The 16915-nt window shown below is 39.0% G+C and overlaps 1 protein-coding gene across 7 annotated transcripts in view; it reads left to right on the plus strand.

Moving 5' to 3' along the window:
* Window positions 1-16915, plus strand: part of ABCC5 (ATP binding cassette subfamily C member 5) — a 51639-nt gene that overhangs the window by 11837 nt on the left and 22887 nt on the right. For 3 of the 7 annotated variants that reach the window (XM_075507016.1, XM_075507017.1, XM_075507018.1), the window contains exons 3-11: window positions 4540-4700; window positions 4937-5092; window positions 6401-6548; window positions 11204-11437; window positions 11550-11723; window positions 13072-13219; window positions 13729-13877; window positions 14528-14635; window positions 16419-16769. In XM_075507016.1, coding sequence (XP_075363131.1) covers window positions 4540-4700; window positions 4937-5092; window positions 6401-6548; window positions 11204-11437; window positions 11550-11723; window positions 13072-13219; window positions 13729-13877; window positions 14528-14635; window positions 16419-16769 — 1629 coding nt within the window. Of the gene's footprint in view, window positions 1-551; window positions 609-4539; window positions 4701-4936; window positions 5093-6400; window positions 6549-6646; window positions 10741-11203; window positions 11438-11549; window positions 11724-13071; window positions 13220-13728; window positions 13878-14527; window positions 14636-16418; window positions 16770-16915 lie in introns of those variants that run through there. The other 4 variants (XM_075507020.1, XM_075507019.1, XM_075507021.1 and 1 more) reach the window with 4 other exon arrangements.

Raw genomic sequence — 16915 nt, forward strand, 5'->3', positions numbered from 1 at the left:
CTAATTAGAACAGTTGATCCTATTCTTCCTCAGCCCATACAAACTAATAACTAATCTTGTTCTGAAACACCAGTCCTTTAATGAAGTCTCTTAAATATTTTAAAATTACTGTTCATCCTGGAGTTGTAATATGCAGAATGCTTTAAGCACTGAGCAGAACTGGTGATCATATAATTCTCTTTCTCCCTATATGTCCACCTAATCCTGAGCTCTGTTGTGCTGTTTTCCCATTTGCCTCTCCTTACTGGGAAGTTGAACAAAGGAGTGAGGTGGCCTGCTGAGCTCTGCCTTCTAAATGAAAGAGGTGGGAGCTCCTGTTCTGCAGTACTGCCAACTCAGAGTTCTTTACTACTTAAATAAAACAATTTTAACTTCATGTAATTGTAAATCAAACACAGTAGCTTTTGTATTCTGTATCAGCTGCAAGTATTAATAAAAGAAGCCTTTATATGTCTGCTCTAGTTTCTTGTCAGGTAGCAGTAGGACCAGAAGAGATGCAGCTTCTTCCCTGCAGTGGTCTGAGCTCTGGAAGACAATAGTTGTTTGGTGGGTGGGGTTTGGGTCATATGTTGACTGCATACACATCAAATTCTTTCTCTGCAAGACAAGTAAGGGATGGAAAAATCTGTTTTGCTTGTCCTCCAGGCTTGTCTGGTTTTGCTATTATCATCTGATGTTACAGTTGTCAAACCAATAAATTGCTACCTTCTCTGTTAAATATGAGATTGCCTGTGTGAAAAGCTAGGATCTCACTGTGGTTTTTTTTTTTTCCTTCCCGTATACAACACAGCTGCCTCCTTTCTTTTCACCTACTCGCCATTGTCAGAGATAAATGCCCATGTTGGCTGCTGAGCAGGTTGTCAGAAGTATCCTCCTATTTCATATATTTGAGTTTGCTTGCCTTTCTGTGTAATGTTCCTGATGCCCCTCTGGCTTCCTACAGAACTTCTGTCTTGCTTACCTCTGACATCATGTGTATTTGACAGCTTTGTAGCCTGGCTCCTGAATTGTCTGTATTTTCATGGCCTTCTCGCATGACCTTGGTATATGGATTGTGAATTTGGTACTGCTGTCTCTAATTTAATGAGCAAATATTTTTCCTTGCCCTTAACCTATTTTCCTCACCTCACCCAGACTTTCTGTCATGACGTGTCTTGAGCCAACCATGTTGTCTTTCTGGCTCTCGCATTACCTTATGTGCTTACCATTGCTACGACCAATTTGTTGGACAAGGAAATCATGGTAACAGGTGTTGGTAGGGTTTTGTTGCGCTCTCAAGATGCAGAAATTCAGAGGGGCAGATGTGCTCTGTGGTAGCAGCACCAGCCATGCTTCTTTTTCTCTGCCTGTCTGTGAGTAGCTGTGGAGGTAAAAGAACAAGACAAGATTATGTGTGCACTCAGTACTCTCCATACTCTCAGGGATTTCCCTCAGGATTAAAAGTTTAACTGTTTTCTTCATCTGTTAATTTTCCCAGTCATCTGTTGAATTGTATCAGCCTGCACCCAGGTGTGCCACAGCTTCACAAAAGGTGGAGTGCAGAAGCATTACCCCCTGTTAGGAGCTGCCCATGGCTTCAGAAACTTTTTTTGGAATTCACTAGCTATAAAGAAGATGCTGTGTAAATGATTGCTGTTGCCCTCTGTCATGCATTTAATAAGCCATGATATGCTTATCCTATGTGAGTTTAATTCTCCCATTTTTAGTCCATTTATGCATTTGAACTTTATAGCATCCTATGACAGAGAATTCTAAATTTAAGTATGCCTTGTGTGAAAAACATTAGTTTCACTGAATGTCCCCAGTTTTTTTGTTGTAAGAACAGTTTGTGATCATTCCCTAGTTATCTTCTTCATGCCATTCATGACTTTATGGACCTCTCAAATACGTGTACCTTATATTTATTCCTTTCTTCTATCCAGCTGAAAAGTCTTAAATCTATGCGTGTGTGGAAGCTGTTCCAATCCTAACTGTTATCATTGCTCGCAAGAAAGTAATTTTAAGTATAATACCCTTTTTGAACTGAAGTGATAGGGGACTGACTCTGGTATTCAAAAAGGAGGCAAACCCTAGTTTTTTTAAGTGGTATGGTAATGTTTCCTGCTTTATTCTTTGTGTCTTTTGTAGCAATTCTTCATTGTCTTTTGGCCTTTTTGATGATGCTGAGTAGTGAGCTGCTGTTTTTCAAGAAGTGTTTGAATGATTCCCCTCCGGTTAGTGATATCTGATTTAGGCTTGTTTTGTTTCTGTGAGCATTTCTTTAGAGTTATTAACACTGTGTTGTATCACCTGGTTGATTGTTTGTATTGGCATATTAATAAGTTACTGAATTAGAAAAAGTGCTGTCTGATTTCTGTTTGATAGTGCAGCCATGATTTATTAGGCGTTTCTTTCAAGCAGTGCTGGAGCCTGTTACATCACATTGCTAATGACTTCTTCACAGTTTTAGTTCCAAGAAAACTGTACATGCGTGCAGCCAATCAGGATATTGCAGTTGATGAACACCTGAAAAAATAATAGGGATTCAGAAACCTAAATTAATAGTGTTGGAGTTGTTGCTAGATTTTGCGCTTCAGTCTTTTACTCTAGAAATGCATTGTAGAACTGCTTAGGAGTCTCATTTGTTCCTGATAAACTCTATGCTTTGAAGATTTTCTAATGTGACACAGAACTGTATGGTCTTTCTTAGAATCTTAATTGTGCAGTAGTGTGATGCATTTGTTTCTTGATAGTTGTACATGTGGGATTTTGACAGCCTTGCCAAGATGGAGATGAGCAATGTTCTCGACTAGGGGTTTGCACTTATACTTGCCTGTATGGCAAGATGTTAGGGCAAGGCCTTTCAAAGGCAGTGCCCTAGTCTTTTATCAATGCATCTTTTCCATCTTTGCTGAGAGAATTCTGTTGAGCAGCTCTGGAGAGTTTGATTATTTTTCACAGTGCGTATTTAAGAACATTATCTTTGGACTGCCTAAAAATACAGTGTTTTGCAATTGTGCTTTCTTATTAAAAAGCTATTCTTGTTTGTAAGTGCTGAAAAACTTTTTATGCTGACAAATACAGTGGTTTTGGTTTTGGAAAACTTTTTTTAATGTTCTTTTGCTTTCTTATTACTTTGCTATCTTCTTTTGTAACCATAGCTTTAGGTTTAGTGAATAAGTTTTTGAGATCAGGACCGTGGATTGTTGACAACCTGCTTAGGCACTATTTAAGTACTTTGGTTAAATAAATAAAGGACAGATTTATGCTATTACCAATTTCCTGTTCTTGTCCTTCACAGGAGTGGAAGCTAGGTGTCTTAATGTGCTACATGCTTACATGTTAATGTAGTACAGACTAAGTATCTGATAAATGGTGGCATTTCTGACAAAAATTACGTGATGCGAAGTGAGGAACCAAGTGCTTGCTATTGATATGCATTTAGTGCTTTGCAGATACTGTTTTTTTTAGGAGGCTACAAGGCACTTACAGTTGCTGTTTTCAAAGAAATAAAATAACTTTGCTCTGGGAAGGTAACTAATAAGGGTAAACATAGTATCTCTGTTTGTGAGACAGCCAGGAAGATTTTTACCTCAGAACTGAGTTTTTTCCACAAAGTAGCTCCATTTAAAAAAATTAGAATACAAACAGGTAACATGGCACTGCAATAAATGGTCCAGTAAGTTAGCAGAACCTGTAGTGAGCCCTCTGTGAGTATAGATAGCAAGCTAATCTCCTCAGATAGTTTTGCCACATTTAGCTTCTGATCAAAAGGTTTGTTTGAACTCTGCAACATTTTGACTACTCCATATCATTGCTGTTTCCTTTCTCCTCTTAGATTAGCATTTAGGTCTGCCTTTCACTAGGGCTGTGGGAAAATTCCCCTGAGATAAGACTTGCCTTTTAAGTGGTTGTTAATAAAGTTGCTGAGCCATTGAAAAGAGTGGCTGGGAGCAGAGAAAATTGTCATCTTTCTTTGCTTTAGTTTAGGGAAAAAGAGAAAAAGCAGGAAACATGATGAAAGAAAGTACAATTCTGCTTAATGCATATTTGTTTTTTGATCTAATCCAAGATATTTTTGAAGAAGGGACTTTAGTAGTATTCTGGAAATAATTTGAATTTTCTGTGGATAAGAATATCTAAATTACACTAAGAGGGTGTAAATTCATCAAAAATGTATGTCTTAATTTCAGTGCATAAGCCAGTCATTGATTTCCTGAACTGATGTCAAAGGTACTTGATTTTGTAATATTTCTCTATTGTTTTTACTGTGGCAGGATGCAAGATTAGTCTGGTCTATCCATTTATCTTTCGAATGCACAGGCACAATACTGGTGTTAATTTATGTTTTACAAATGCAGCAATCTAATGCAGATCTAGAATTTGTGCCTTCCATGTCTTTGCTGCCAGGCTGAAGCCTGTCCTCTAAGACACTTAAATGATAGTGATTGTTGTTGCATAATAATTTACAGAAGAAAGAGGTGCAAAGTTGCTGGAGTCTGGAGTCATGGACTTTAAACATAGTTTTGAACTCTGACTCTGCTGTCTTTCTTGTAAAAGCAGATTGAATGCCAGGATGCCTTGGAAGCAGCTGCTCGGGCAGAGGGCCTGCCACTGGACACCTCCGTGCATTCCCAGCTGAGAATGCTGGACGAAGAGCATCATAAGGGCAAATACCACCATGGCCTGAATGTGCTGAAACCCATACGGACTACTTCCAAGTAAGTCTTTAGGCTACAAAAGAACTGATAGAGCATCTGCTTTTCAAACCAGTCAGAAAGCAGGATTGCAGCTGTAGGTCTGCTGACTGATACTGAAAACATCAGAATTTGTTTAGCAAGTATGACTGGCATGGGCCATTTGGTACTCAGTACTTTCAATGAGAGGAGGCTTTGTTTTTCTCAGGGATTTACAATTCTGTTTCCTTTTTCATTTGTTTGTGATTTTTTTCTTTTAGACACCAGCACCCTGTTGATAATGCTGGGCTTTTCTCCTGCATGACCTTCTCCTGGCTCACTCCTTTGGCCCACAGAGCGTACAAGAAAGGGGAATTGTTTATGGATGATGTATGGTCTTTATCAAGGCATGAGTCTTCAGATGTCAATTGTAGAAGGTAGAGACATCTTGTTTCCTTTTTTTTTATATGTTAGTTCACAGGCAATGATATAGTATTGCCCTAGAAAAGCAGCACTGATATTTTGTTCTGCCATTCTCAGAATAGTGGAATTTAGTTTTATCCTTTATAGACCACTTCCTCCTGCAGCACTGTTCCTGTACTCTTGCTGATTTCAGTGAACTTCGAGGATTCTGCCTCCAGGAGTGTTTTGCAATTGTTTTGCTGATTTCGCATGTCTTTATTTTTTTATTAAAACAAAGTTCTTTCTCAAGACTACATTGTCTCACAAATGGAGTTCATTACCTGGTGTGCAACACCCAATAGGCACACAGACCCGAGATATCAGTTTATTTCAAGTTTTGCACAAAACCGGGTGCTAGGTGGTAGCTCCACAAAGCCAGCACGCTGCTCGTTCATGCAGGTACAATATTTATACAGTCTAGTTATATGTATGCATAAGTAATTACGCAAAGCAGTTTTCTATTGGCCTATATTTTCTTGTCTTACTCTTAAAGCTACAGTACTACTTTAATATTCTGCGCATGCCCAAAGGTGAGGGGTCTCTGCTTGGGCCGGGGTCTTCAGCTCAAGGGGTGTGATTTTTAGTATTATAATGAGGATAGTTCGTGTAAGGGTGCTGCTTATCACAATTCTACTAGTAGCTTCAGATTGTTCCCAAAACATATCGATTAGCTTACATATTTCTCCAGGATGCGTTTCACTCCCAAGGACAACAATTTTTGATTGGAGGTTCCATGTTCCAGTCTGAATCCCCCTTATCAACTTTACGTAAGTCCCGGCCTTCCAGCAGCTCCTGATTGACTACAACTACACTGAAAAAAAATCTTGTGCTAAAATAATGAACAATAATACTGACAGTAGCAAGGTGATTTGCTTGAATATGGGTCAGATCTTGTGATCAGGCTAACCTTTTATGGCTAATGAGAATTTTTCTCAGGTTTTGACTCCACAACTCTTCTGTCAGATTAGCAAGGAAAGACTGTGACAAATCAGTATATTACGATTGCCGAAGAGACTCCAGGCAAAGCAAAAATCATTGTGTTTTTCACCCAAATGTGGTCTTCGCATTTGTGTTGTGTAGAAGTAACACAACATAGATATTTCAAGAAGCAGATATTTCTCTTTACCTCACAGAATGTACCATGTATTTATTTCTCTTGATATCTAGTAATTTTTGTTGCTCTGGGCTAGGAAGTGCTTGGAATTTTCACAAAGAAGTACCAATGAGATTGTACCTTCTCTCATGGTGAAAAATTTATAACACGAGGCTTCTGTTTTAATTAGGCTGGAGAGGTTGTGGCAGGAAGAACTGAAAGAAAGTGGACCCGATGATGCTTCTCTCCGGAGGGTTGTGTGGATTTTCTGCCGCACCAGGCTCATCATTTCCATAGTGTGTCTGATGATCACGCAGCTCGCGGGTTTTAGTGGACCAGTAAGTAATATCCATCCTTTTTTTAACAACCCCAGAGGGCTCCATCTCATGGCCAACTGTAAAATCTTAAGGTTTCATTGCAGAATCACTTAAATATTTTGACTAGCTAGAAATTTTGGGGCAAAATTCCAGAGTGATTCAAGAATCCAAGATAGGTTTCCTACAGCTGGTGAATCAGTTGCTGAATACTGAGGCAAGTTCTTGGAGAAGGGAGGGGGAGTTTAGGTATCTTGGAGGAAATGCACACTCGGTTTTTCTCTTTGGTTTTGAGTATAGTTTAAAGTTCTTCCTTAACTGGTATGTGGTCTTTTTGCATAAAATTCTTATGTGCAGGTCTCTTAATTGTTTTCTTTTTCTTTTTGCAATTCTGTAAATTTATCTTGGAATAAAATTCAGTCTGATAAAACAATAATATTAGATTATTGGCATTAATAGCACAGTCTTCAAGAAGTGGAACGAAACAATTTTATTAGAGCACTACTTAAAAACTAATGTGAGCAGGTCTCAAGAAGTCTGTGGGTATAGTCTTTACTGATCCTACAGAGAATGGTCAGACAGGTTTCGTGTAGAAGTGTTAGAGTACGTTACTGCCTCTAGGAACTGCTGCTGTTTGTTGCTATGGGTCATAATGAAGATAACAACATATGGGACTTGACATTCACACCATTTTTTGTCACCTGTTTGTTGCACGTGCTGTGCAGATTTACAGTTGAAATTTTGACTAAATTTATTCTCTACACATTTCCCTTGAGGAGTAGGAGCAGTATTACTGCTAGTAGTACACGTTTCAGTGTGCTGGTAAGCTGAAGGTTCATTTCTTGGGTAAGTACACTTGGGTGCACTGTTAGGTGAAATGTCTTTTTAAAATGTTTTCCTGCTTTTAAATGTCTTATCAAAATGACGTTCTGCTTTTTAAGCCTTTTTAAAGTTTGCCTTGTTTCATGTAATATGAATAAAAATAAATGTTTCTGTGGTATTGTTTTCTTGGTAATAATTTATAGTAGCTTGTATTATAAAATATATGAACATACTTTGGTAATTAACAATAAATCATGATTAAGGTTTTAACAGCACTAGCTTTCCCCGAGAAGAGCTTCTGTCATTGTTTCACTACAGGCTTTAGAAGCTGCTTTTATCTTTATCAAAGAACTTGCAGCAGGGTTGCCCCTAATTTCTGTAGTGTAATTTTCTCAATTTGTCTCAGCCAAATTGCTGAATGAGAGCAAGAGGGAGGGGAAGGAGGAAAACAAACCAACTTGACTAGGCTGGGGCTACTGCTGCAATTGATGCTCGATTTGGGTAATTTAAAATTATCTATAGACATTTGCCCATTTACAGGCAACCTTATTCATTTCTCTGAATAAGGAACAATTCCCTTTTGGTTCCATCATTTGGCATGAAAAATAAGTCTTTACCATCCCTCCTCCCTGTTTTTAAAAATGGCATGCCTCGTAGATATGCCTATGCTGTCTCCTCAGAAGTATCAGTACTTTCTTGTATTGTTACACCCTTTCAGTCACCTGAAGGTGAAAAGGGAGATCAGGAAAAGCACTTGACTTGACCTCACGTATTGGTGAAAATTATAAAAATGGAGTTAAACACTATATTAAACTTCAAAATTTTTAATTGAATGTCTGTGACCTTGAAATGCCAGCCAACACCTGTGGCTTTGCTAATGAGCATTGTGATGGTTATAACTGGAAAGGAGTTACCGCAGACTTCCTGAGTGGGGTTTTTTTGACATCCGATAGATCCTTCAAGGGTCTTCCTTTTTTTATTTTGATAAATTCTGCATCTGGCACAGTATCCAAACCCGTAACCTCGTGAGACAGCTGCATGTGTCAGACTGCCTTGTAATAACCATCAGAATGTACTAGTATAGGTGAGATACTATTTATCTCCAGTGAATATCTGCTGCCATTTGATCAGCTACCAAAACTTTCAAGTTCAAGTTGAGGAGCAAAGAAGTTTTTTGATAACTAAACATAATCAGTTTAACTCCAGGTCTGAACAATGTACCTGTTTGAAACTGTTCAGAGCTATTCTTCCTGTTTGGGAGATGGGGAAACTTGCTATCTTAGTGGAGTACAGCTTGACAGTTTGGTCAGTTATTGGAGGGGGGAGTGGTAAGCTATTGGAGGTAAGTTTCCCGGTTTCCCAGTTGGCTCCAGTTGCAGCCTGCCCTGTGCTGTCGCACGCTGGCTGCAGCAGGGACGCCGGCACTGCAGTGGGACCAGTGACAGAAGCTGTTCTTTAGAATTTTCAGGATGGCTGTTTTCTGCGTCAGAATGAGACAGTCCTGCTGGGCAGAGCCAACGCCAAGAGCAAAGGTAAGGTAATGTTTATTCAATGGGAATGCTTAAGACAGCCAAGCAGCTAGTACCAACTACTACGGTAATAGTCACAGGAGTTCCTTTTTCCCCATTAGCTTGAGTTTTAGTTTTTGTACTGTAACTTTCTTGTTCTGTGGATAACTTTATGCTGGATTCTTGTCACTAAACTAGTTTGAATTCAAATAGTATGTGTTCAGATGTAAATGTTAATTCTGTGTGACTTTTTTCCCCTCCCTTTTCAAAATTCTTTAATCTGCTGTTTCCTCTTTTCTTTCTTCCGGAAAAAAAAATGGGGGTATAATGTAAGCTGGTCTCTATTTCATCATGGGAGATGCTGAATCTATAAAATAGTGCTGAAAAATTGCACTAAAAAGTTTTGGGAGGAATGAGACCCCAGGAAACATCTGCTATCTTTATACATCCTCTCTTGGAGACTTTCAGCAATGCTGTGATGTGCGAGAAAATGCTTGCAGTCTGCGACCATGCTGAGTTACAGCTCATGAGGAAAAATGGGGATTTTCACCCCAATTGCTCAGTGACTCGGTTGCATATGTTGGATTGAATACTGGAAAAAGAAGTCAGTAATCTCCTTAGTAACTGCAAACCAACTGTATGCAGTTGTGGTCCAAACAGTCGATGTAAAACTAAATCCAAGTAAGGAGAAAGTTGGAATGCAATAGATCTGTGAGCTCCTCACATTTGTTCAGGGATCGATATGTAAATTTTCTCAGTGGCCATTCTAGAACCTGATGGACATCTGGCTTTAATTCACACCTGTGAAAAAGAAAGAGCAAAATTATTTACAGCATGTTTCCTTGGTTCTGACGTGCAGAATTATTTTCCTCAGAACAGATGAATTTGATCTCCATTTTTTTCTGTTATTTGGTGCTGGGCTATAGCTATCAAAACCCAACTACTTCAGCAAAGGTATTGTTTTTTCCCCTCTCTCTTCAAACTATACAGAACTCTTATTTGCAAACCCTGGTTTAGCCAAGAGGACTTCAACGGACTATGATGTGAAGGCTTCTCAAATATTTTCTTTGGTCTCAGATTTTTTTGGTTGCTTTTTATTGTGGGCAAAGGTAATTCTCTGCTCTGTATTAGCATATCAAAAGCACCAGTATCTTAAAGCATCATTTATTGAAAAGCTCTCTAAGAAATCTTGTGCTGTCTGTGAAGCCTTACTGTAGGATACTTTTTAAACCAGATTTCAGAATTTGTGCAGCCTCAGAAGCCTCCTCTGTTGGCACCTGCAAGTTTGACTTCTTTTGGACTTCATGAACAAATACTGTTCTGTTTTTGTATCTTTATAATTTTGTGTGTAGTATCAAATCTAGTTTATGTTAGAGGCTGAGACTGACTGTTAGATATTAGCCCTTTATAATTATCCTGTATGTGCAGACTGTATGTTTATACAATGCTCTACCTGTTGTACAGTGTTTTTGAGATGTTACTATTTAAGATGGCACTTTATTTCAAATAAAAGCCTATTGTTTCGCAGTCAATAGTATTTAATATTGCTGGTGATTGTGAGTTGTATGATGTTATATTGTGCCGTTGGACCACAAAGAGCTGGAGGTGGGAATTGATGGTTCTGGGGGCTGTCCTTTTTCTGCAGGTGATGTTTGAAATGTGATTCCTGAGGTAAAGTGTTTATGTTTTTGGGGGGAGAGGGTATGGGGAGGGGTCAAATGGTTAATTTTTTGTCTTTTTTTTTTTTCTCCCCTATCCCCAATGATTTGTGGTATTGCGTACCTTGTGCTTTCTGCTTGTTTTTTTCTTTACTATTAAACTGCTGATGTTTATTTCCAGGAATGTTTTGCAAATGTCCTTCTCACTCTTCCCCTCTACAACTGTAGGTACATTGTTCCTTTTTATCAAATAAGCACGTTTGAAGCAAACCAAAGATAAAATAAAAAAGGTCTTAATGTCACGTAAAGGAATGTTTCTTAATGTGCGCAGATGTATAAGTAGTGACTATATTTTAAAACTCTTCTATATGATAATGCATTGCTTTCAGCTAACTGACAGATTTATGTTAAGTTAGAAGACACGGAGGATTAGAAGCGTGCTGCGAGGAATGTGGTTCCAAATTAAACTCTCTTTACTTACTAAATTTGACTCAGTGCTTGGCTCTCAGCAGGGCTTTGTGTTACAGTACTTCTTGTATTGACACCTTTTACTTCTAGAAAGAAGATGCTTTCTATTCAAACGGCTCTTTTAAAAGCAAAGTAGCCTACTTATTTCTAACTTAACATAAAGTTGTTGCATGGTCTTCTGGGACGATGGGGTGTTCATGCAAGCCTGCATTTCTTCCTGTAGGCGTTCGTTGTGAAACATCTTTTGGAGTATACCCAACAGAGTGAGTCCAACCTGCAGTACAGCTTGTTTTTAGTTTTTGGCATCTTTATGACGGAAGTAGTGCGATCTTGGTCCCTTGCGCTAACCTGGGCTTTGAATTACCGCACGGGGGTTAGACTGCGTGGAGCTATCTTGACAATGGCGTTTAAGAAAATTCTTAAGCTGAAGAACATCAAGGAGAAGTCTCTTGGAGAGGTAAGTTGCAGCATAATTTTGGAAATTGCAGTGTGAAAAGGGATATGCAATATATTCCTTTGAGAATGAGCTGTGCCTTAAATCTAAATAATCTGTTATGTGTATTTTTCAGCTCATAAATGTATGTTCCAGTGATGGTCAAAGGATGTTTGAAGCTGCAGCAGTTGGCAGTTTGTTGGCTGGGGGCCCTATTGTGGCCATCTTAGGAATGGTTTATAATGTGATTATTCTGGGTCCAACAGGCTTCTTGGGCTCTGCTGTCTTCATTCTTTTCTACCCAGCAATGGTGAGTTGGAAAGAGTTCAGACTTGCTTCATTTTTGTTAGGTCAGACGTACGTGCAGTTCTAAATAGAAGGTGTTGAAATGTGCTAGATTTAAGCCCATTTCTCACGCTGCAGGTTATTGAAGGTGTTTCTAAAGATGGTGTATGAAGCAGAAATTTGGAAACAGGAAGCGCAAAATGATAAAGAAAATTAGAAAATGGAAATAGAAAAGCTGATAGATTTGACTGAGATAAATACGCATAGCTAAATTAAACTGCAGAATGCTCAGGTGCTTGTAGTTGAGGTTGGAAAGACACAAGCCCTCCAGCTTGTGTACAGGAGCTCAGTGTTGCATGAGCACATTGCTCTTGATTTCAACAAAAGATGTTGAAAAGCACTGCATCTGGGAGAGTGTGTTCTTGATTAGTTACTCCTGCCTCTACTTCTGCTGAGCTGTGAAATAGGCTAGTTTGAGCCAAAATCTTCTTGCCTCTAAAATGCCATGTAAGGCTGCTGAAGATTTGTCACTGTATTCATAACACAAATTTTAAAAAGCATGGAGGCTGAATACTGTGAGGTCCACTTTGGTCCAATTTATCTGGTCAACAGTAAGGATTAAAATAATGGGAATGATATTTTAAAGAGGGGAATGAGGAGTGGAGTTTGGTCATCTTTTCCAGTTCTTTTCAGCAGTCCTTCTCTATTGATGGGGACTCCAAAAGAGATTGCAGGAGTATGAAAAAGGGCAAGGAGCTGAAAACTTCCTAAAGTGGTGTGGTGTGTTTTGAATTTCAGACCAGGAATGGGATGAATGTTAGAGTAGCAGATACTTAGAAACATGTGATCAACTATTTATTTTTAGATTGGTTTAGTAAAAATCTTAAAACTGTTTTACCACCTTCACAGCACTGGCATATGGCAGCAATTGATCTGGCTGTGCAAAGTCCAGATCGCTCTTTTGCCTTATGGGACCAGGTTAAAAGGTTGGCTAAAATGGGTTCTACTGTTCATTTGCCATGAGGGTCAACTTGGTGTGTCTTTAGGTCAATGTCTTTGTAGTCTTTGTGCTTCAGAAACTTTAACAAATCTGGTACTATTCAATGTTGGTAAAAGCGCACACCTTTCTTTTCACAAATTTTATTTTTGTTGAAACTTACTATCGTGAGTCTAGTGCTCAGTGCAGATAGGGTGGGAGGATATGAATAGTGTTTCCAGCCTGACTTTTATGTTAGAACAACAGTCGCCTTGCCCCATCCCTGAATCCCTTTTTCAGATTCAAAATTGGCTTTCTCTGGTAACTAGGAGGAGTTGAATGTACTTGCTCTTTCTGAGTTGCCATTAATGTTGCATGGTGTTGCCTTTTGTTTCAGATGTTTGTATCACGCCTCACAGCTTATTTCAGAAGAAAATGTGTATCAACAACAGATGAGCGTGTGCAAAAGATGAATGAAGTTCTTAATTACATTAAGTTCATTAAAATGTATGCCTGGGTCAAACCATTTTCTCAGAACGTTCAAAGTGAGTTCACACAATCTGTAAACATTTCCTTTTGTGTAGATGCCCCATTGCTTAGTACCCTGGTGCATCCTCCTAGCTTAGTACCATAGATGTTGATGTACATGCAGTGTAATAACACTTTCATCCTTCAGGCTTCCTATTTGTTATGCATGATGGGTTGGACAAACAGACCTGCTTCTAAAGTTTCACCTTCTAGCATAATGATGTTTGTGGCTTGGCACTAATCTTAAATTTTTAAATTTTGTTCCATTTTTTGTCATTTAATAAATGTGCTGGCTGCTCCATTTTTAAATAGAGTAAAAAGACCTCTATTCTTATGGAGATTTACAGACCATTATAGTTTGCTCCTCTGTAACTGTGGTATTTATAAGAAGGTATATAATGTGATAAATGCTAAAGCGTAGAGTTAGGCCTCTTTTACTCAGTGTTTGTAGTGCTATGGTAGTGTCTGTTGTGTATGTACCTCCTGAACCATACTTCAAATATGGTGCTCCTGTTTATATTTCTAGAAATTCGTGAGGAAGAACGTAAAATCTTAGAGCGTGCAGGCTACTTCCAGAGCATCACTGTGGGCGTGGCTCCCATAGTTGTAGTCATTGCCAGCGTGGTGACCTTTTCTGTCCATATGATCCTTGGCTATGATCTTACGGCAGCTCAGGTAACATACTGCAGCGTTGAAAATATTCTTTACAATATTTCTACAGTAGCTTTTCTGCTAAGCCATTTCTCTTCACCATATTCTTTGCTTTGTGGCTGTACCTGTGTGGCCAGGCTGTAGCCTTGCTCACAGAATTGAACATCTGATGGGTGTGACAGCAGCAGATGTCGTCTTGTATTTTGCACAAAAAAACTCTCAGTGCTGTTTCAGTCCTGACCTTCCCCAGAACAGGTTTTGAGCTGAATGTAAACGAGCACTCCTGTTTGCTATTCAGATAGGGCATTGGGATTACTGGATGTTTTTGTTTTACAGTGTGCTTGGATGCAAACAGCACAAATGTCTTAAAACAGCATTTGAACTTGGGTCTTCACAAGTAATAGGCTAATGCAGAATTTGCTAGCTGCTGCTTTCGGTAGACCTACAAACAGTGAAGATGTCTGTCTTGGTCTGTTACAAAGCACTGGAGAAAGAGTTGGGTAGATCTGCTGTTTTCTGCTGTTCGAGAATATGTTGAATATTTAAATGGTTATTCTTGGACTGTGGGCCTTTTCTATGGCTTTGAATTGCTGCTGTGACATTTCAGCTCTTAGAAGGTTGAGTTGTTAGTATATTGCATCCAAATGTGGTTCTCTTTCTTGTCTCATTTTTAGGCATTCACAGTGGTTACTGTCTTTAATTCAATGACTTTTGCTCTAAAAGTAACACCTTTCTCAGTGAAGTCTCTATCTGAAGCATCTGTTTCTGTTGACAGATTTAAGGTAAGCAGACATTTGGCCTTGCAGTTTTAACTGTAAGTGTGGAGTGTTGTATGTGTATAATAGATGCGAAGGGAACACTTGGAAGGTAATGTTGTTTTAATGACTGAGGAGTTCTTTTTCTTTACACCTAGCACTCCAGATTATTGGATTTTGCAAAAGAGATACAAAGCTAGCGAAGGAATGTTAGTTTAAGATAATATCAGTGTGGGAAGCAAAATATTCTTATTTAATGATTTTAGGATTTAAGTGTTGGCCCCTGTAAGAGATAGAAAACAGGACTAGATGGCTCACAGTATAATAATTCTTAAACTCCCTTATAAGACCACCTGCATGAAAAGACAGTGCAACGTGTCTGCAATGAAATTTCATGTTTTGCTAATGAAACTCTTTTTGGAGATGTCATGTATTATCTAGGCAGCTTTGCACAAACCAGTAGAATTTTATTTGTAGTCATGAAAAACTGAGGTTTTGTATTTCCAAACCAGATTAAGTGACTGAAAGTCCACTATATGAATAAAATGCAGTTGTGGTCTGAGGAAACAGAATCTATGGCAGAAAATTAAAACCCTTGTCACAAACAATCCTATCTCATCCTTCAATCCCGGTGAAGTGAATACACTGTGTGTACTTTAGCATGAACTCAGAGGACAGACCTTTACTTTGTCTTCTCTCTTGAAGACAATAGCGCATTGCACATTGAAGAAATTTCCAAATAGGATTCCACAAACATTGACAGATATATGGATTCTGTGTAATGCATTCATGAAACAAATCTGGGTGTGAGAAGAATGGGATCTGCAGAATGGTTTTGAGATCCCATTGCTTTTGAGCATTTTTGTTTCATCTTCTGAGTCACCCTAAATCAGGCTTTCTTAAATCCAAACGCACTGAAGGGACTTTTTGGGGGGGAAGAGAAGGAAAGGGGAAATTGTAATATCTCCCAGTTTGACTGTATACAGTGTAATCTGTGTAGGGAGTGTAACACAAGGTGGGGATACTCTAACATCACAGTAAATGTAACTGACTTTTTGGCTCTGTAAATGAGTATGAGCTTTCTTATGAATGTATGATTCAGGCATAGCAATTGCAAGAGTAAATAAGGCTGAGAATTGAGAAGTCTTTCACTGCAAAAGGCTTCTTAGTTCAAAACATAAATTATGTAAGTGGAAAACATTTTATTTTGTAATTAAACTGTGTGAAAAATCTCTTCCTAATCTGTGTTGATTGTAAATACTGATGGATGTGGTGGAAAACATGATACAATGGACTTAATGGCTTACTTCTTACTGTCAGGCAGCCCAAGATAGATCAGCTAGATTTGTGAGATGACTTTTTCCCAGCAGAAAAGTTGAAGGGTAAAGGCTGAAGTTAAAAGTCATTCCATCTCCTTCCATAATGAGCTGGTGTGCAGGACAAGTCGGTCACTTTCCCTCAAAGTGACCTCTCCTCTCCAACCCATGTATTCTACTCATGTGTTTTTAATCTGGAAGTTACAGAGCTGCAGTTGCAAACAGTATTAAAAGAATAAGCCCCTCTCATATCGCATCCAGAGTATTGCAGTTCTGTAAAAGTCTTAGTGTATCTAAGTGCTTCCACCACATCCAGGAATGTCCCAGCCACTTAGTAGGCCTGGAGTTAGTTTACACTAATGAGCTACCTTTTGCTCTTCAGCTTCCTCCTACTATATAGCCTGATGTGTTTTGCTGCGTGAGTGTGCCGTAGGCTTGTCTCCCAGTCTTGATCAGGTGTCTCATCTTTACACCTCTCTCACAACTCCTATCAGAGTTTATTTCTAATGGAAGAGGTTCATATGATAAAGAAAAAACCAGCCAATCCTCACACCGCGATAGAGGTGAAAAATGCTACCTTGGCTTGGGACTTCTCCCACGCCAGCGTCCAGAGCTCACCAAAGTTGACCCCCAAAGTGAAAAAAGACAAGAAAATCACCAAGGGCAAGAAAGAGAAAATGAAGCTGCAGAATGAGGGACAGCAAGCTGTGCTGGCAGAGCAGAAGGGCCATCTTCTAGTGGACAATGATGACCATCCTAGCCCTGAAGAGGAGAACAAAATCATCCACCTGGTTAACCTTCGGCTTCAGAGGACTCTCTACAACATTGACTTGGAGATAGAAAAGGTAAGAGAAGAAAGGAGGAAATCTGAGCTTTCAAAAGGCCGCATTTTTAGCTGTCCCTTGGAATAGAGTGCTGTGTATTTTTGCATGAAATGGAGCACAGTGCTTTTGTGCACTCCTGTAATATCCATGGCAACTGCAGTATCCAG

Source organism: Mycteria americana, chromosome 7 (assembly GCF_035582795.1).
Source record: "Mycteria americana isolate JAX WOST 10 ecotype Jacksonville Zoo and Gardens chromosome 7, USCA_MyAme_1.0, whole genome shotgun sequence".
Taxonomy (NCBI): domain Eukaryota; kingdom Metazoa; phylum Chordata; class Aves; order Ciconiiformes; family Ciconiidae; genus Mycteria; species Mycteria americana.